This window comes from Rhynchophorus ferrugineus, unplaced genomic scaffold, assembly GCF_030347505.1.
Source record: "Rhynchophorus ferrugineus isolate W39M unplaced genomic scaffold, kcgeb_rfMv2 rfM2, whole genome shotgun sequence".
In the NCBI taxonomy this organism is placed as follows: domain Eukaryota; kingdom Metazoa; phylum Arthropoda; class Insecta; order Coleoptera; family Curculionidae; genus Rhynchophorus; species Rhynchophorus ferrugineus.
This window is the reverse complement of record NW_027472581.1, coordinates 45,878,097-45,901,050: the sequence shown is the minus strand read 5'-3', so window position 1 is coordinate 45,901,050 and position 22,954 is coordinate 45,878,097. Positions and strand designations below refer to the sequence as shown.

General features: G+C 28.2%; 1 protein-coding gene across 3 annotated transcripts in view; it reads right to left on the bottom strand.

The window, feature by feature from the left end:
* phtm (cytochrome P450 enzyme phantom) overlaps positions 1 to 22,954 on the bottom strand; it is a 242,542-nt gene that overhangs the window by 34,824 nt on the left and 184,764 nt on the right. For all 3 annotated transcript variants that reach the window (XM_076395665.1, XM_076395663.1, XM_076395664.1), the window contains one exon: positions 18,116 to 18,422. In XM_076395665.1, coding sequence (XP_076251780.1) covers positions 18,116 to 18,422 — 307 coding nt within the window. The remainder of the gene's footprint in view (positions 1 to 18,115; positions 18,423 to 22,954) is intronic.

Sequence of the window (22,954 nt, the reverse complement as noted above, 5' to 3'; positions counted from 1 at the left end):
TTTGAACAAACTGATAATTTTGATGATTATGTAATGATACGATCTTTAATAATAATATAAAAGTAAAAATTTCTACAAATATTGTTGTAATGCGACTATAAAATTTAATTTTAATGTTATGAATTTAACATAAAATAGCTTATTACAATGTATAGGTTATGAAAAACAATTTAATTCATATAAACTATATTCAACAATATATTACTAAATATTGTCCATCTTAATCTTAACACTTAAACGTAATTCTTAAATAGTTTATAGAGATAAATACAAATAGTAAAGAGATGAAAATAATATTAACAGCTAGAATTGATAGTAGCGTGAAATCCGTAGTTGAAGTGTAAAAAGTATTATTTAGATTTGTTTTCGGAGAAATCTTGAATATTCATTCATTGTTTTTAGATAAAATATGATGATATCAATATTTTAAAATTTACGTTTTATAATATTAATAGATAAATTGTCATTTATTATTTATTGACAGATATGAATCTAAGAGAAAATTGTACTTAGAAAAGTTACTTAGTAAATACTGAGTTTGTTATTGTTAACTTGGACTAATTGTAAATAATAAGAAATGATGTTATATGATCATTCATTGTAATAGACATAGAATATAAATATAACCAAGAAAACAGTTATTTCCAAAGTAAAGTATTCTTGATTATTCTTGTGAATGAGGGCTTTATATCATGTAAATCTAAACCTTATTTATTTAGATAAAAAGCTAAATTACTATTTTGTATTAAATTAAATTGAAAAAATTAAAATTATTTCATATTAGAAAGGTAATAATAGTCAATATGAAATTGCTTATATAAATTTAAAGAATTTCATAAATGTAACGTTGAAGCAACCGACCATTTCAAAATTGGATAGTTTTCGTTAGGTTGATCATTGTAACATCGTAGCGTCAATAGTTAAAGCATAAAACGTTAAAAGATGCATCGTTATGTTAATATTTTTTGCTCGTTTTAATGAACTCGAAGCTATATTATAAATGCTGATCACCATATCTAGCAATTATAGCAGATCAGCAAGCTATTGAAAATTTAATTAATGTAACTTTGTCATCGAAATTAGCAACTTATCGATTCGTGTTATATTGCCTGGTAATAAATATTTTGTGTTCAATATAATGATACCGAAAAGGTTTCAGACACACCAATCGTAGACCTAAATACATCAGTCATATTCTATCTAGTACTGTTGTATTTTTGACCCCATTTTGCTTCCTTTTATATAATTTTTTTTAATATAAACATAGGCTTGAAATACGCTCTTTCATTGTCGTAAAAATGTACTAAAACCCTAATTGAACATATTATCATAGAAATATTCTATAATTTTGATATTTTCTAAACCAAACTTCGTAAATACATTGACTTCATTTATATAACAAAATGAAAATGTTCTTATTATATGTCAAAATGCATAGAGAGGTAATAATCAAAACAGAAACTAAACAACATAAAGCCAAATTCGTCAACCAATCAATTCGGCAGACAGCACTAGGTTAGTATGCCAGCCTTGCAGGAGACCACAGAGAGACCAATGATTTCGGTGCTACAATATTAAATCTGTTAGGCCACTAAGCCCACTCTTAAATAACTCAAATGTATCCAATCAATGAAGATTTTCAATACACAACTTAATTTTCCTAGCGATGATTTTTTAATGTTATATTTTTAAAATTATTAGGGTCAGACACATTAAATGAACTCAAAAGTGTGATTAATAATAAATAAAATATATATTCACGTCATACTAGTGTTAAAATAATTTACTATTAAAGCAGAATTAGTCAGAAGTATTAGGTATATATTATAGTTATTTTATTTTATTTTACTTTAGTTTACCTATACCTTATTAACTATATTATTTTAACGGAAATACGTGGCGACTTGTTGGCATCGCTGTACATTCAATACTAAGGATTTAATCCTATTTTAATATAAATGAAACATTTAAGACTTCACCCATCATATGGTTTTTTTCACACCTAAAACAAGGGCCTTATCAGTCGCGCTATATATAGTCTATCCAAAGTAGCAGTGAACTTACATCAAAAAGAGAAAGAATGCTGCTTAATAAGTTCGAACATGTAACCGAATCAGCATGCAAAATTTGTTCACTTGTCAAATATCTACAAAATTCTTCAAAACATTAACGATAAGAGATTATAAACCAGCAAATGTTGTTGTGCGCTTAGCTTGTTTTAATAAATTTCAAATCGCTGTTTAATATTTTTGACTACTCTGCTTGAAAAACACACACTCTACAGTTAAATATTAGGCTGCTGGGATTTTTATTGGAAATATTTTTACTGTGTTACAGCTGCACTGGATATTAATGTGGGTACTATAACATAAAATCTCTCAAATTAGAGGAAAACCATATCATTTTGGATTCACCGAAAAAAAAGTATCCACATATCTTGATGTTAACTTTAGATTTATGAAATTTATAAAAACGAGGAGTAGTTTTTTTAATATAAAAATATTTTAATACAAATATTTTATATATAACTGTATGAAAATTACTCATAATAACTTAGCTATATGCAGCTCTCTGAGGGATATAAGTCATCACTTGTGTATAGATATAGGTATTTCAAAATGGAACATTATGCCACCCTTGGCAAGATACTAATAAAAAGAGTGCAAAGAAAACAAAAGCTGATGGAAAAGTGTAAAAGTTAGAATGATATTATTTTAGTAATTCATTGCAGATGCTTTAATTAAGGATTGGTTTACAAAACATAAATTAAGTTTTGAAGTATTTCAAATTGTCACTCGGTAAATATAAATAAAATGTTTAATTGTATTTTATATAATTTAATTTTATAGAAATATGGCTGAAAAAAGATACAGACACAGTAGATATGGCCACACAGTGTATCGTCTTCCTCCCTATTATTGCATATTCAATAAAAATCGAATTATTATGGAATGTGGTATAGAATTACTACAGTAAACATGAAAGCCAAGAAAGATATACCGGCAAGAACAGTTTGGATATATCGAAAGCAATGTATTCTCTATTATAATACCTTACGGTTTGAATGAGTGATAGATTGGAAATTAATAGCTTGGTTATTGACTTGAATAATGGCTCAAAATGTGGCAGTGAGGGAATGAACCTTTTTGGATGTGGGATTATTATAAGAGTAGAAACAACTAAAGGTGAGTATATAATTAATATAATATAACTGTGGAAAATCTATTTTGCAGATATGGCAAATGCTTTAGAGAGAATGTAGTGATTAAATCTAGTTTTACCAATAAAAATGTACACAGGCAGGAACAGAAGAGACTAAAGGGAAATGCAGTGATATCAGAATGATTTGACAAGAAATCACAGTAACGAAGGAAACAAGAGCTAAATATAAAAAGATAAATATATTCTCTAATGAAAATAAAATACATTATTTGGATGTACATTTATTAATTAGGTGCATTAAGGAGGACACCATAGGTGGTTTAGAGGAGTTCAATGTAAATAGAAAAAAATAAGATTAACATATAAACTATTGTGGTTGTTTAATTAACTGTAGTTAAGTCCTTAAGGATAATATATGCATTAGATGTACTGTAATATTAAGATAAATTATGTTCTATAACATTTTTGTTTCATTATTTTATTTATATTAGAATGTTGTTATATACTGAAGCTAAAATAAACTAAAATGCGTAAAATGTTAACGTTAAATGCAGTAATATAGCATCTTTTTGAGTTTGGGGAGACTATAACACCTTCCACCTGATGAAACGACTAAAGGCATATACGTGATTGTTCTAGTCTACACAGCTTAGAGCTGTAATAAAATTATCTGTGAGTATCGACTGTACATTCGTACGTCAGTTTGCCTATAAGCAGATAATATAGGCTGGATGAAATCGTATCCCAAAATTTGTAAACCTAAACCCAAATCTAATCTAAATTTAATCTCCAATCTCCGCTTTCAACCATGAACTGCGATGCTTTTAACAGGCTTGAACCACGGACTGACGATGTTTTTCAAAGCATGAATGTTTAATTCAATTTAAGTCAAAAAGTTCACTGCTAGTCGGATTTAAACAGCACCTCTGGAGATTAACTTACATTGGGATAATTTTGCTCACTCAACTAAGTTATGCTATTCCAAATTTTATTTTATTATGATATTGATATTGATGAATGATGTTGCTGTATTGTTTGCGTGAAGCTATTAAACACAAAGGGTCAGAATTATAAAGTCGTAGATTTTGTTATTTCCAACTTATAAATGTCACCTCACACAGTATTGATTTTTCAAGAAAATTTCAAGTTAAATCATTCCGCGACCATATATTCGCCTTATTTAGTTCCACTGAACTTCTGGCTATTCCCAAAATAAAACCGCACTTCAATTACAACTACTACTTGCTACTAAAAATTTAAATAAAATTTGAATTTTATTTCTTTATAGTTGATGAGTGAACTTTACTTAGAACCTACATTTAAACCTATATTTAAAGTTAAACCAATTAAAGGTTATTTTAGGTACAGTGTTACCAAAGAAACACTGTACTGACAAAAAATCGAAACTATGCACTTTTGAAAAATGGAGTAATTTGAAGACCAAATCCTTAACAAGTATGTCAAACTCTGTTTTATGAACATCACTCTTTAGATCTATCTACATGAAGTTGGACCGAAGTATTAGAATTCAGATATGCAACGCTCTTATTGCTTTAAAAGGTGATTTTGACATGATTTTGTTTAAATTTAAAAATTCTAAGACATATATATATATATATATATATATATATATATATATATGCAAGTTAACGGCATAGTAGTTCTTAGTTCATTATGAATTCAAACAAACAAAATTACTCTAGGAACTGTAGAATTTATTAAAAGAGGTCAAATTTTTTGTAACATTCTATTTAGCAGGTCTCATGCATATTTAATATGTAACTGTTGTGATATAGATTATAAATGTTACAAACAATTGACATAAAAAGAATATTGGATATTATCAAAATGCTAATAATATCAGGATTATTTTCTGATCAATAGACTGCATAGAAACAAATGATTTAAATAAATAATTCAGTATAAAACTGTTTGTAACTGATATTCAAATTTAGTTGATTATAAGTAAGGAAAATGTCCTAACATTTTTTGGGTTCCAACAGAAAAAGTTTTGAATCATTTATCTCCTTCAACCAAATGTCTATAATTCTTAGATTTTTACTTTTATTTCAGTATTTATTTTATTGGATATGTTCTCTTTTTACCCTTTTATACCAAATATTTTGATGTGTGATTTGTATTCTGTAATATACTAATGTTTTGAACGTTTGTTTCCCTCTGAAGCGCATCATATTAAAGATATTATTTTTCTGATGATTGATATTTAAAATATATGTTGGCTTTTCTCAGCATCTATAATCTTCAAAAAAAAAAACGAATGCAATGGGGAATATTCATAAAATGGCTTGAAATCCACAAATTACAATAAAAAATAAGATTGCTTCAAATAAAATAATTGATTATTCATATATGTTATTACTCAATAACGATTCGATGATTAGTGTTAGTTAATTAGCGCAATAAATAAAAGGTCTTTTAATAAAAATGTGCGTTTACCGCTTAGCGAAAATAACCTGCTAAAGAATATGTAAATTATTAGTATTACACATCTAATTCAATAATTAGTACATGTTTCGTTCGTCAACTAGTACATGGTCCTATTCATTTGTATTTGACATCGAAAATCGAAATGACATGTCTTGTTATATCGTAAAAGATCAATCATGTTTTGAAATATTCTTAAAAATATTGATGCGAAGGCTTTATTAGCCACATAACACGGCAAGTAATAAAAACTAAAGCATAGCAATAGAATTTCTTATGCTATCTATTGTAAATCTAAAATTAATTAAGAGTCTAGTGCTATAAAACAACGAAACTACTGTTGAGTATGAAAAGTATTTAAACACTATTACTATGAATACTTTTATAAATACAAAAAATAAGTATTATTACTGACTATGCTGCCTCAATTCATTTGATGATTGGAAAAAACTGTTTAATAAATAGTTGTCATTAATTACAGAGAATACAAAATGGACTAACTATGGTTATAGTTACCATAATAAACGCATCTTTTGACTTCATTTGAATAACATAATGCTTCATCGTAATTAAAAAAGATCGAGATAATGTTATACCAAAATGTATGTCAATAGGAACGCATTGCATCAATAGGAAAAAAATGTTAATCGGATGGCGCCAAGTAAGAGATATAACATGTTTTGGGCGTGAATGTTGTTTTATTTCAGATGACTCCCGGCTTTACGCATTAGCACTACTTTTTACTGTTTAGAATAAGTGGGTTATTAAAATAACCTAAATCTCCCTTGGAAGAATTTCTACCATTTTATATTTCTCTGTAAATTTTCCTTGATACACGGTATGATATTCTGACAAATAAATTAATAAAGCAAAAAATAAATGGGTTAATATTATAATTGCTTCGGATTAAGTTGAAGATCGTTTATTTACTAACTCATGCAAAAATAGATTTAGAGTGAAGTGATCTCAACTGATGATGTTCTACATCGCCTTCCAACCTGCTATTTAGCGAAAATAAAACATAAACTCAAACATATCATCAAATAAAACATGAGGCTCATTTACGAACTGATCAAAACATTACTGTTGTCATACCCTTGAAATAATTCCATTGAAAAGACGCCTGCATGAAAAAAAAGTATATATTTTATAGAACTTTTTGGGATCGATGTAACAATTAATTGACTTTTGAAACATTCTACAGTAAAAACATATTCAAAGTGATTTTTTGAGATAGTTTGGAGCTTAAAAAAATGAAAAGATAAACATATATTAATAAAAAAAAGGATACTATTAGATAAAGACGGCTGACTATTTTAAGGAATCGATCTAACGAGTAATGTGTTTGCAAATTAAGGATAGAGTTTATGCTAGAATAGAATTGAACTGGTAGTATTGTCTATTCGGTTGTTCCAATAAATAGTCATTTTTTAAAATAAAATAATGTTAAAGTAAAATAGAAATTTTTGTTTTAAACCTTACATATTTCTTAACTAACACAGTCGGTGGGATTCCAATGAGATCATAAGGCTGTTCTCGTTTGAATTAATTCAATTAACCGGAATCAAGTTAATTATCAATAAAAGAGGACAGATTGATGTTGGATTGGCAATTATTCCGCAATTACTCGAAGCATTTCTTAGAATAATTAAATGGAGTTCGGGCAACAGCATCGCAATTGTAGATATAAGGTAATAGAAGTTCCTCAACTAATTAGCTAGTTGTAGTTAATCCATAGATGACGGTCTTAGACACATGTATTTGCACAAAATATATATTTATACAGATATTGGAAAGCAGAATGGAAGTAACATTCAAGAACATATAAGAATTGTAATTAAAATAACTTCTAAACTCATAATGTTACCAATAAATGGTGATGAGAGTGTAAGACCCGGCAAGGAAAATGATTCCAGTCACGTCAGTAACCAGACTGGGTAAGACCTGCTGGCTAAGATGATATCCAAGTTGGTCCAGACGATAGGCTTAATGCCGAGGAGACCATGGTTCGAAGTCCACGTTAAAGAGCAGGTCCAATCCAGATAAACCTTAGTTGGTAAAAAGAAAAATATATTAAAACAAATACCCGCAGCGTTTTGATCTATTATAAAACTGGTAAATACGCCAATCTCGACGACATACATTTGTAAACATCTCACTAGTTGCACAATTAACAATAAAACAAATAGGATGGATCCCCATAGGAAACTAAAGAAAGGCCCCCTCTAAAGACACACTACAGAAAGTAGTTATAATGACATTGTTTATAACCAAATTTCCACGGTATGTATACAAGGTAAGTATAGAATGATTTCTCAAATTTTGATGACACCAAATTCGAATAATCTACAGATAAGAAACTAAACTACTTTTATCCGCCTTTGGTGGCCATTCACCTTGAAGTACAAGTTTCTGTCCAAATTATAATAGGCTATGTTAGTTCACAACAATTTCAGTCCGCCTTTGCTCGTCATACACCGTGAATTGTGATGCATGTGCTTCGAATCCACGGACAAATGGTGCTTTTTAAAGCATGGATGTTTCTTACTTGTATTAGTTCATCGCTAGAGGTCTTTGGGCACCTTCAATTCAACTTTTCTGACCTTACAACTTCAACTGAGACTATTTCAAATTCAATTTTGTCTTTTGCTCAAACTGCACTTAATTATACCAAGGAATAAATCGCGTAACTGCGGAAGAATTGCCAATATTCTTTAATTTAAATATTTAAGCTATATGATGGAGTATGGTTACTGTAATTTGGCAATAGCCCTCGATTATATTTACTACACGTACACAATCGCGGTTGCTTCGCTCCTTCCTCCATGAATTTTATTAATATTAAATTAAATTAAATTATTATTAAAATTAGGAAATATTCCAAAAAAACTATAAGGGCTACTTCCATAATGACTGCTTCTGTAATTATTAAGCCTGTATTCTATTAAAAGTTACTTATTTGAATGATGTTTTAAACAGTGGTAGTTTTAACCCCTTTAAAATACTTTTAATGACGAAACCCACTCTCAACCAACGAAAACAAGTCACCTCTAACTAGGAACTATTGAAATTTAGGAATTCCAAAGAAATTTAGGTAGAAATATTGATATTTAGAAAATTATTAGGCTATAAGGCGGACTGATGAATGAGGCTACAATCAATACTCATGAATAATACTGCTAAAATATGTGTCACTTTATCTTAAACATGTTTTCATTTCACATATATTGTAACTTTCCTAATAAGAATATAAAATTAGTTTAAGATGTAAATTTTAAAAAATGTTAGCCCAATTGTATATAAAAAAATAATGCGATGGTAGTGGAGGAGGAAAATTGATATTGAAATTTTGCAGCAAAAGGTCAACGCCCCCGACGAGAAGGAGGGGTGAAAGGTCGAAAAACTCATTGACTTTATGCTAATGTGAAAATTTCTACCAGAGCTTATCTTTATCTGGTGACCTGAACGCGCGCTGCAAAATACGAGACACACATTCAAGAGGAGAGCTTAAATCGGTCACCAGTGCCACGCTTTTTGCGTATCGCGTGTGCTCTGTGGTTCCTTGACTCAGGTTTTCGACCAGAGACGGACCAGCATATTCACGCATTTTTTTTATCATATACAGCATTATTCCGTTTTCCTCGAAGGTATACTAAAACTAACCAGATTATTGCGAAAGCGAAATTTTAATTTTTACCTTGAAGCAAACCCACACAATCGTATAATTGAAATTCGGCTATAGAAGTTTATTAGCTCTCAATTATACTTGATTATTATATAATTAACTGATTTTATGAGTATATAAAATGTAACAACAGTTTTTATTAAATATTCAAGATGTTCCTTATTCCAATGTAGTAACATAAGCTAGTTAGTTCAAAAAGAATTATTTTTGTTAAAATGTTATAACTTATGATAAATAATATTTAATAAGGTTATAGATTTATTTTAGACATCAATTACGAATGAATATCACCAACATATCTGTCTGTCCAACACCGTCTGTCCTATAGAGTTGAAATATTCACTTTTAAATAACTTTTTCTGGTATATTTGTTCTGAAACATTATTACGACCCATTGCTATAAACAGAATCAAATAAAAACTCAGAATCTCAGAAAAAAGGCGGAAAGAAAAGTTAAATATATTTGAATAGTTGTGCTTGAAGAAGACTGGAGAGTACCATAACTAATCGCTGAAAAGCTTCGAATTTAAATAAGAAGAAAATATAATTTATAGTATAATATTAGGTATGTTCAATGGCAAATTAATTAAAAACGAACGTGTCTTTTAAGTTTACGAAATATCCTACTCCAAGAGAATTAAATCAGACGAATAGGACTATTTTGGAATGATGAAAGGTCATTCCAGTCTTCTGACAAGAATAGATTCACGAGAACGATAAAGGACAAATAATATACCAATTCGTTGACAGTACGTCCAGAGGGAAGGAATTCATAGTGAACAACATTACGATTGTAATTTTTATCTTCCTATTTTTGAATCACAGTATATTTTAAACCCATCTATCATGTAATAATACTCAACATAAAATTAATTTGAATAAACCGAAAGAGCAAGAAAGACAATAAATCTTATAGAAGATTCTGTTTGAATGTTTAGTGGCAATATATAAATTTTAAAGTGACACATAAAGTGTTTTGTAATATAACACTGCAGACAAGGGTACATATATCTAAGAAATTATTTGCTGGTAAAATGTAACTGGAAAGACCAAAGAGAAACATTAATATGTTACAAGCATACTTATATTTTGCAATAAAATATTTAGCTATAAACTTTCAAAGACGACACAAAACATAAATATATATTTATGGACTTATAATTTAATAATATTCATTGATAACTTGATATAGTCATAAATGTTATAATCGGATAACTCAATAATTATTCAGCTATAAAATTAGATGCTATCGTTTTTAGTGGGAAAAAGAAAGTTCTGATGATATTTAATAATAAAATTTAAGAATCTCAAAAATAATAACTCAAGTGCTTGCTTGTATTCCGATTATTTCTCACCTTAGTAATGTTTTTGTTTAGATAATTTGATATAATATATATTATTCAAAATGTTTTCCATCATTTGTTACAACTTTTTTCCCTCTTTCTGACAATATTGGGTGTCGAAATATAAATAATTAATTCATAATCGCATTTTTTTCAGAATTTCGAAACCTTGTGTCAGACAAGTAATGATGCATCGATCTGAACACGTTGTAATTAGAGGATGCTATATCTGGCAAGTACGCTGGGTGCGGTAGAGCTTACAATTTGAGCTGTAACAATGCATCCTTCCTCATCGAAATTATTACTCAAAAAATTTAATGGAAAACTGTTATTTTGATGTAGAGAAATGTCAAAACCATCGAATTTAACATTAAGATTAGGATGTTTACTTAATACTTTATTGGCTTCTTCACTAGTGGATAGATCTGGTCAAAATAAATACATAATAAATATAAATTAAATTTTATGAAGCAATAATTTAAAGTACAAATTAAGCTAAATATTTTTTTAAATAATTTAAATATCCATTGAATATAGAAACACTGATATTAAATTGAATAAAACTGAAATCTATCTAAGGACTATATACTAGTAGAATAGCATATAACAATTAATTGTACATTATTGTGCTAATTGTATAAATATAGTAATGTAAGTAATTTACGGTCAACGATCCATAGAGTTCGAAAAATAGTTATGTATATATTATGCTGAAAATGGATATAGACCAATCTCAAATTATGTGCTAATTAAGAACGATTAAAGTTATTACAGACGAAAAAAGTTATTAACGTAAAGTAACGAAGTAAACTTTTTAGTTTTGCATTTTGAGATTGCACAAATTAGTGTTGCCATTTGAGAACTTGTATTAATTGTAATAAAGCATACAAATATCCTGACATCTTTTTATATTTTGAAGTAGAAGTAAATTAAGAAAAAACTAAGTTACGATTTTTTTCGAAATTGTAATTTTCACATCAACAGCATAACTGTTAATTTAATGAAATTTTGGCGAAAAAAACCGCTTTCTGTAGAGCTCTCACTATAAATTGATTTAAATATAAAAAGAGTATTAAAATATTGCTATCCTTAATATTATATTACCAAGGGGTTGCCTCTTATATTTTCCTTTGTTTAGTATTTGTCTATTAAATAGTAATTTTGCACATATCATTAAATTCTCTTATAATTTCGCATTCCTGTCCTGTATAAACTGTATCAATTTATCTAAATCAATATACCAGGTGGTCACTTTCACGACCAGTGCAGAATTAATGGTGTTCGAGATATCTGAAATCAAACTATTTTGACGAGCAGACAAGCGTGTTCCATTGAAACGTATCAGCTAAATGCCGACATAATATTTCGAATGGAATCACGAAACTCCAAAGTTTCACTGCGTGAACTGCCACGAATCTTTTAGTTTAACGGTAAAAGATGATTTAGGTAGGTTGTACCCCATTAGCAATGCAACGTTTTTATTGGAAACTATCTCAATTTGCCTGACCCTAATACACGTTTCCATTGTTGTCGGTTTCTAAGAATTGGGTTCAGTAATACCATGAACCAAAAAATGCTGGAAGTTATGCAATCATAGAGACACTAGAACACAATGAACTTGTTATAGCCGTAAATAACGTTCTATAGCGGCCGTATGTGACTGCTCCATGTCTTGTAACTTTTAAGATGTTAAGCTGAAGAAAATAGTTTTTGTACTAGTTCTAGTATTAACATAAATATAACTATAACTGTAATATATATTATATAACATATAACTCACACACCCAAAAGCATATTGTGGATAAACAATATATCTACATATGAATATCCATATATCTACATACAATGAAAAGTAATTTTTATTATATTAGGTATTGATGAAACTGCGCAGAATCAATGTGAATAAATGCTAAACAGCTTAACCTAACTCGATGGCTTTTGCAATTTCTCTATATAAAATAACAGTTTTCCATATTTCAGTGTTTACAGGCGCTGCTCATGGAATTGATGATTAACTTTGTTGTTTGGTTTGAGGGGATGTGTTCCCGAAACTAGTCAAACAGTTATGCTGCTTCATTATATATCAATTTTCGGTTTTGGTTTCAACGATGAACGGTCCGAGAATGAAAAAAAAAATCGAAAACAATTGATTTCAAGACTTATTAGACGAAATCCCTTTAAAAACCTTTAGAAATCTGACCAGCAGACGAATCATTTATTTACAGATATATACGTAGAGACCATCCAGCACCACTTAACAGGTACACGATTTTGATAGGCTGAGAAAATAGATCGATGATTGGACTGCTGCCAAATATTTTGTATTTTGTATATTCTTTCACATTTATTGAGTATTTAATAAAGCAAAAAAAAATATCCAGTACATGTGAGAATTTAATATATGTAAGAATTGTTAATTAGATTTGCTTAGTGCCTTTTTCGTCTGGAAGTATTTGAATTCTTTGTCAGAAACAAATCATAGAAATGAAAATGCTACATACCAATATACCTGATATATATGTAGTTTTAGGTTTGAAATTAAGACCTTATTGATATTAAAATCAGTTCCTTTTATGAAATTTTCGATGATTATGTTTCTCAGTTTAAGAACCATTTTAAAATATACTTGTAGTTATTCAGCAATTTAGAGCATACTGTCGGGTATCATCAAGTTGTAAAACCATGATGAGAACATTTTCAACATAAAAATATCAGTTGTAAATATTACATACCTCTCTTAATATTATAGTTTTTTTTAAAGAATGCATGTTCTGTTCATTCTCGAATTCTAATCATGTAATATATTCACAATTAGTTTAGAATAACACTGTAAGGCATTCTGCAGAATCTAAATAAAAAATCGTAAGAGAAACGTCTGTCAAAAGGGGGCCTTCTTTCCTCGAAATCCATGGGGATGAGAAAACATTATAAATATTATAGATTATATTATGGAAAAATCTTAGATATGTTAAATATAAATAAATTTCTCTTTATTTCTTTCTTATACAAAATAATTTCTCTGGCTTTGAACAAATTCTTCATTTTATAAACAGACAACTTCATATATACTACAAAGAAATCGAAAGACAGAAATGGCCCTGTTTTATTTGATTTTTCGCGTTTTGTATTTTTTTCCTTCTGTTTATCTTTATTTAAAAAAACTAAAACGAATATAAAATAGATTTATTTATATTTATTTAAGAAAAAAAAAGAAAAATTTAAATTAAATGTTCCAATTCTATTTATTTTCTCAAAAGGTAAGAGATCTATCTTTAACAATAGTAAAAATATATTAGACATAAAGAGACATAAATTTATGTGGAAGCATACTACTAATATCGTTGGTAACATTAGTAATACAATAAATACAATTGTTAATAGATAAATACACTATTTAACTGTTTTTATATTGATTTAGTATATGTAACATATTTGTAATATATATTATGTATTTCAAAATATAAATTAGAATAAATTCGTTCACATACCATCACACAATTGAAATCACAACTTGGTAATTAAAATTAATTTCTGTACTTTCATTCTTTGTGTACCAATGTATGTGCCTTCTTCACGCTTACTATCCATCCACCAAACTTGCCAAATAGTGTAGAATGTCAATAACCTGTTCGTGCTGAACTTTGGTCTGACCCAGTTTGGTGTAGCACCTCACAATCATGACGTCACCATTGTGGTAAAATCTTTGATATCGTGTTATCCAAATTAAGTATCACATATTTTTTAATGCTCACATATCGTTGTCAGGCGATTAAGCATACATTCATATTTGGTAGAGAAAGAGAATCAGAGAAAGTTTTAGCATCATTTCAATAATTCAACAAGAAATATAATAATACATATATATATATTGCTCAGATCTTAAAAATGAACTCCATTTTCAAACTTTCAAATCTATTCTAATTATTTAAATTGTAACTCTAAAATAATCCAAAAAATAAAATTAATAAATAAATCAATCTCCCTAATCCTTATATTTATCTTTCAATTTTATAACATTAAAAATAATAATAATAATTAAATCAAATTTAAAAAATATAATAACAAACAATAGAAAAAAGTGGAGTTTTAATTTTTAATTAGATGTTTTAGACCATAATTAACTTTTTATTTAATAATGCATTTTAATTGGATATTAGATAAAAATATATAAGGTGAAATAAAAAATATAAAATAGTTATTATGTTATGAACACGATCACTTTAAACCGTCTTAATTCATTCCAGTCCAGTCTACGAGCAACAAATTTATTCCAGTAGAATAAACTTCTGGAATTCTAGAGGGGATATATTAATTCAAGGCTGTATTAGCATCTAGTATGTTTTCACAATAGTTTTCGCATTATCAGTACAACTCGTGCAGAAATGGCTTTGAAATTTTACGCGTATTAATACCAATATTAATAATCACTAATTGAAAATTTAAATATTTCAAGCTGATATCCAACCAATTTTATTACTAAAGCAATCCCAAACAGCCTAAAATCCATTAACAGCTGACGAACGCAGAATATTACTGAGAATTATGGTGTCAATGCTTTACTCAATGAATAAATTAGGAACACTTATATAGAAACGATATCGAAATACTATACTAAGTACACCACTCGATATATTTTATTAATTAACGCGGTCTGGATTACCGAAAGTCGAATCTTGGACAACCAATATTAATAAAAATCTCTGTTTAATTTAAATAACAATTATATAACTCCAATATTTATATGTAGTTAATGTAAGTAACTTTACTGAGGACATGTGGAGACCATTTTACTAATTAAATCAAATCAACCTAAAATGTTAACTTGTAAAATACGTATTAAAATAAGTACTAGCTGCTAATTAAATAAAATTATTAATAAAATAAATAATTAGAGACAAAGCTATTATTTAAACTAAATGTATAAAAGAACACATATAAAATTACAATACATTAAGTATATTAAAAAACTTAAAATGGATAGTGAAATGGAGGTTTTTGACGAACTATACAATAAAACTGTAGGTATTAATAAAAGTTCCAACTTAAAAAGATCACAACAAAATTCTGGTAGTGAGGCTCATAAAAAAACAACTCCAAGCTTATTTTTTTATTAAAAAAAGAGCACCAACTTCTTAGTACGCTGCACGAGCGGGCAAACAACTTAAATCAAAAACATATTGCTTGAGTTTTTGCACAAGAAACTTGATAAATCATGTTATTATGTTGACAAAGGACCATTATCTATTTTCGTGAGAGTCTTTTGTGAGAACATTTGCTATCAATATTTTCGTTCAGAACATTTATTCAAGACTTTTGATACAATATTTACAAAATCGTAAAAAATTAAGCGATGTCGTTTTCAACCGACAGGGCCCGAATGATGTTTGGCAAATAAAAATGTTTAATAAAGAGAAGCATATATGATAATGCAGGTCTAATACCTTATTAAAGCACCAAACGGCTCTTTGTAAAAACTTCCTAGTGTTACATATAATCTTAAGGGATTTTGCTTGTTAGCACCGCTGATTGTAGAAATTACTTTCTGTCTTTTTAAAACCTCCCTTCAAATTAAGACAACTCAATTTCAAATTACACTACTAGTAATTAACTTTACTACTGCTTCTAGTCAGATATATCTATCTTTCTCAAAAATATATATTTTCAAAAACAAATATGAAATCACTCTGCGTATTTCCTGAGATGATTAAAAGCCAATAAGCAGCATGATATTTTATAGAACTCAACAACATTTCTCAACACTATCTGAAAGCAGTCCAGATGAACATTTTCATTGTTATCGATGTAGACGATTATAGTCTCACTAGACGGAAATTCTAAAAAGATCGATTTATTTTCTGACATAAAATTAAAATAGTCTCAGAAAAATGGAAAAACTGTATTATAAATAAGATTATTAAGACATCAATTTTCGGCAATATATAATCATTAGATAAAATAATTAAAAGGAAATAGATAAGATTATGCAATTATTGATATTTATATAACAAGGAAATTGTAACAAATAAAAAGGAGAAAAATTATTACATTACATATCGCAACAAACTTCAAAAATAACAGAACTAAAAAATAATATATTATAATTTAAAAATTATACCATTATTATTATTAATCAAATAATAACTAACAAATTATTTTTTGATCCTTTTTAGTAATGTCTAAATTATCTTCCTTGTTGCTATGTACATCCGCAAAACATGCCAAATAGTATGAAACGTCAATAACCTGTTCGTGATGAACTTTTATTTGACCTAGTTTGCTGAAACACATCATAATTGTGACGTCACTACTTTGTTTAAAATCTTCATGGTATCAACCAAATCAAATGTTTTTCGAATCTTAAATATCATGTAACATATATATTAAACAGAATATACTTAACGAGATTAAGATAATAAAAGTATATATAATATAATATAAGTATATAAATAGTCCAAACAAACTTTAAACCTTCTAAACTAAATACAATTATATTTCATATTATTACAATATTGCTTTATGATCAAGTTTATAACTTAAATTATCGATACATTAATTTAATAAAACTTATTTAATGATAGATATAAAATAAATAATCTATAAAATATTCAATAAAATATCTCAAAATAACTTTTAAATAATATTAATAAAACCTGAATGTGAGATAGGTTTGCTATATATAAAATACCTTGAAGTTAAAGTAAAAATAAAATCATACTAAAACGCTAAGTATTATAAGAAAAAGTTAACATATTTATTTTAATTTTTTTCAGAAAAGCTTATCGTAAAAATTCATATGCATCAGATATATCTGACAGCGAAATCACTATCTCACTTATCTCAAAAACATGAAAACCAACTGTTAGTGATTGAATGTATTGATTGATAATAAAAGTACTTGTAACTCTTTCAATCATTGTTGCATTTTAAAAACACATTTAAAATTATTGAAATAGCCATTTTGAGTATCCCACGACTAACCCCTGTTAATGGAACGCCGTAGAATAAGGTTAACCAGACAATGGTCAAGCCGAATAACGAATACAACAAGACTTATATATACACCCTATAGAATATGTAGAAAATGTCTCATATTCCACATTTCATATACTATAATCCATATAATTAATTATTATATTTTTTTAGTAATTTTAGCTATATATATTTTAAGTATTTAATTTATTATTAAACGATTTAACACTTTTAAAATAAGAATGTAACTTTATAAGTCTTTAGTGGCTTTTTAAGACATATTATTTATTAAAATATCTTATATATACCTAGTAATGGTAGAGTAATTCCTAATCACGACAAAACAAAACCTGCAAGTCACCGCTACTGCTTCCATGTTGAATCGAGCATAAATTTTACAGTGTTTATCTGTCAAATTAGTGCTGCCTTTCTACGGCTCTCGGTACGCATTCAAACAAAACTTTCCTTTTAATATTCAATTTCACAGCAATAAATCAATCGATTGACTTACCGTAACCATTCATTATGCCATGAGTGAGATACAGCGGGGCTCTTCCTGTCGTTACGTCTTTAGCGAATAAGGTTTTGATTAATTTAGGGTCGCTGAGTACGATGGTACGCACGTTACCAAGCAATAAGCTGTACATGGGACCATATTTTTTAGCGAGTTCGGTGAGGCTTACTTGGGGAGCCTTGGGATCGAGAAACGGTAGATATCCGACTAGCGGAAGACCCCAGGGCCCTGGTGGTAATTTTCTTCTTTGCCATAGCGTTTTCAGACAGATCAGCACCAGAGCAATTAAAATATAGCAGATCATCTGAAATAAAAAATAATAATGAGTTTGTACGCGAAAAACTGGGAAAAATAGCAAACAACCAGTAACAATAAAAATTGATATATTTAGAAATGTAATAAGTTAAATTAACAAAACAGCACGGCGATTGTACCAAAACGGTCTATACAAATTCAAATGTTATGAACGACTGACTAAAGAACTATCTGGATCGACCCAGAGACACGTTATGGTTAAGACACTTAACATCCCTCTTTAGTTCCGATCTATAAACGACTCGGTAACAATCTGTATTTCTAGTAAATAAACTATATGACCATAAAAGTAAATAAACCATATGACCATCACTAATATACTGAATTGCCTGCAAGTTTAATGTTTTTATTATAAATATTTGATGTATTATTCAAAGATTAGAAATCAAAATTCATTAGATTTGTTGTAGGGAATATTGTTTTAATACCTAAATTGAAGCTTATGTTTGAACACATTTTATATAATTATCGTGCTTTTAAATAAATATTCACAAGAAAAATACAATATACCAATGAAACCATTGTTACGCCAACAAAATATCTATATTGTTAAAAGAAATTTTAAGAAAAAACAACAACATTCAATCAATTTTTTAAAAGTATTATAACTAAGAAATCTGCTACAGAACTACTACAATAGCTATAGTATTTAATTTACCTAATATTGAACACATTCTAATATGTTTCATTCATTAAGTTATAGCTTGAGAAACAAAGGTAATGATATAATGGTATTCAATAGAAAAACACAGAATTTTACACACAAACGTTTCATAGAGTATTTTGTTATTTTAGTTATCAAAATTATCCGATTACATACCAACAAAACAACATTTCCTGCAAATACTACTTTTTGTACAAAAAGCATATCACTGGCAAAAACTCACAGCGAAACAATCTGTAAAAAAGTTTAAGTATGTGCTAACAATATAATAATGACCCTATAGGAATCATTGTTTTATATATAAAGTAAACTTGATGCCATATAAAAGAAAATATATAAAAAATACATTGTTATAAGGGACACTTTCTCGTCACTCTTTTTGCAGATTAAAATTTTATTAAAATAAAATGTATTTTTGGCTTACCAAATATTATTAACAGAGTACTTATCAAAATGCCTCTCCAAACAACACACATTAGACCTAATGTCTATCAAACCAAACCAAACAAAATTAGATGTTTATGACAATTAAATTAAATATCAAAAGCATTCAATGTTTTATGCCTCATTTCAGTATACTGGTAGATATAGCTTATTATAGATATATATTAGCTATTTTATATAGCTAATATAGCTTATTTTAGATTTATACCATTATATTACACCAATAATAAAAAACTGCTATATATATATATATATATATAATATATTGGTAGATCTCAAATCAGCATCCTTAGATATGGCCTTTACTTATATCATATACATAGATAACAGTGGATAATTGCAATCAAACTTCGAACTAGGAAATAGCGCATCATATTTAGTGAAACAATCTTACTTAGAATCGATTTAACGGATAAGAAATATAACTTCGTGCCACAATAGTCAACCAAGAATATATGATATGTTAAAGAAAAATACTCATCTATAAAATAATTATGTCTATATGATGCATAATTCTAATTCCAGTCTAAGGATTCTAGGCATCAAGAAATTCAAGGGCAATTGTTTATAATATAAGGATATCTATTGAAACTTGAAAACATCTGGTTGTGGTCAAAATCAGAAGGTTTGTTGAATAAACAATAAAAGTAAATAGTTTATACTATACTTTGAAAAACATTCCTATGCCACGGATTCTTGACACAAACATCACCATTCAGAATATAAAGCCACCAAAGGCGCACTGAAGTTGCTGCGAACTAATCTAGTCTACTGTAATTTTGGGTGGAAGTTTGTAGCTAGCAATGGTCTGTTGAAATTTGGGGAAACCAAAATCTGGTAAGCCATTCCACAGAGACAGAGCTAGGCAAAATTAATGCTTTGCTGGCCTGCATTTAAAAGTACGACATTTAATATATTTTAAGTCGTCTATTTGAAATATAAAATACAAAATACAATATTTTAAGTACTTTTATTTAAGATACAAAATGCGAAGTATAAAATACAGGCGGTGTTAGGTTATGTAAATAGAACAGAACTAATTCAATCCAGCCTATTAATCGATAAAAGAAGCATTTCATTTCATGAACAGTAGATTTTTAAATGTATTATTAGATAAACTTTCTCTTCTTGAAAAATGAATAAAACCTTCTAAAGACAAACTTGGGTTATATTGTATGAACACATTGTTGTACTGCTACTCCTATTGGACAGCGTTGAGGATGGTAAACTTATTGCTTTTTTCATTTAGTAAGTTGACTCCATTTTTGATCACTGTCCCTGTTCACAAAAATAATAAAACCACCATTTCTACAAGTACTGCTACTCATATTACTCCCAGGCATTATTTCACATATTTGTAATATGCCTCTAAAATCCTTTCGATTAAAATAAAATAGTTTTCAAGCAAATTAAATATGTTTATTTAAAGCTCTACGTGTTAAATATAATTGATGTTTAGCTGAAGAATTAAATTTTTTATTACGAAATGATACTTGTTACAATTACTTGTTAAATTTAAGAATTTTGTTAGTCACTTATATCTACGTAATTCCTATAATTTAGTATAGCCGGATAATCGATTAATTAGATTTCAAAGCTAACCAATTATTTAGAATGTATGTCTATTGTATTTTTCATCCTCATATCAAGTATAGAGCGATATTTGATAAGAAGTTATTTACCCTGAGAGGGAATATTGTCTGAAGGTCCATCTAGCAACAATATTACTAAACACAAAAAAAATCCAGTGGTATCAATGGCCTGTCGGTCAATCATCTTACAACGATAAATTTGAGATTCATATTGGATGCATCATAATTGTTATTGTCACGCATATTAATTATCTGAGAGGTATACATTTCATTTGCTCTCTTAATACTTAAAGACAAAAAGACGAAACAATAACAATTTTATATCAATTAAAAATTAATATGAGTGTTTTTTTCAATATGTTTGTTGCACGGTTTTTAGAAATAATTTCTTAAATTATATCTTCTACTTTTTTTTTGAATGAATGATACTTACTTTCATTTGTAATTTTATACGGTCATATATGTATATGTCGTATATTCGTTATATTTTGCTTTTCTACTACCAAAATATTTAAGACTTATGCAGTGTTTATGGTGATGAATTCAAGTGCCAGAACTAATTTAATTGTATTAATTCCAAAATGTTGATGTTAAAGATCGATAACAAAGGATTCTCGACATTTTGACTCAACGTAAATTAACAGTGAAACAACTATTAGTAATTAACAACAAATAGTCAGAGTCAGAAATATATTGCGCCACTAATCAGTTACTTCGAACAGGAATGAGATAATGATGCCCTCCTCTTGTCAATTAAATATTAAGTTGTTGCTGTTTTATAGGAAATGTTTGAGCGCGTTGCAACTGCATTGAATATTAGTATGGGCATTGTTACTAAAATCTCTAAAAATAATGAGAAATAATATAAACTTGGACTCACCGAAGATTTACGAAGGGGGTGACGCATCAAGATCACCTTAATGGTATCTCTATTCCACATCAAATTTACGAAATGCATAAAACAGTGAGTAATTTTTTTGATATAAACATAATTTAATACAATTGTTTCAGAAAAAAAAGTGTTAGGCTGAGAAATATCCATAGAAAATTTAGGAATATACAGTTCTTTGAAAAATATTAGAATAATATATAACCCATGAAGAGATCCAACGGAACTTCCAGACATTGCTATATTTTAACAATTATAAAATTAAGCAAGAATAGTTTAACAAAAGTTGGTGGAAAAAGATAAAAGTTAAAATAACATTTGATTAGGTTTTGTTAGTTATAATATTTTTTAGTAAATTATTGTAGATATATTGTTCTTCATCCTGGAAACAGGAATGGTTTTTTTCCTAGAAATTAGTATTTTCCTCCAAGTCTAAGAGTGACTACCATGGAGAAATTAAGCAGCTGTTAAAGAATGCGTCATACCATAGAATGCTAGAGGAAAAGATCCGAAAAAAGTAGATTGGCAGACTGTAAATACAGAATGCCTTACATAAATTAGGTTTTGAAAATACCAGTTCAAAGAATGAACTATTTCAAATTGTTATTGGGTAAATATAAATAAAGTGTTTAATTACATTTTATTTATTTTGCTATTTTATTGTATTTACTTTTTTTTAAATAGTTTACAAAGTATTAATCTTCTTCCCTATCACTGCACATTAAATACAACTGAATTGATATGAGGTGTGGCAAAAAATTGTTACAATGGACATACAGCTCGAGAAGGATATACAAATCAGAGTTATTTGGATATGTGGACGTCTGCAACTCTATGTTTGCATTTTAAACAATAACACCTTCGGTTTGCATGAACTCCATTAGACAGATAGAAGAATAAATTGGTAGAATCGTGAACAAGTTAGGTAGACT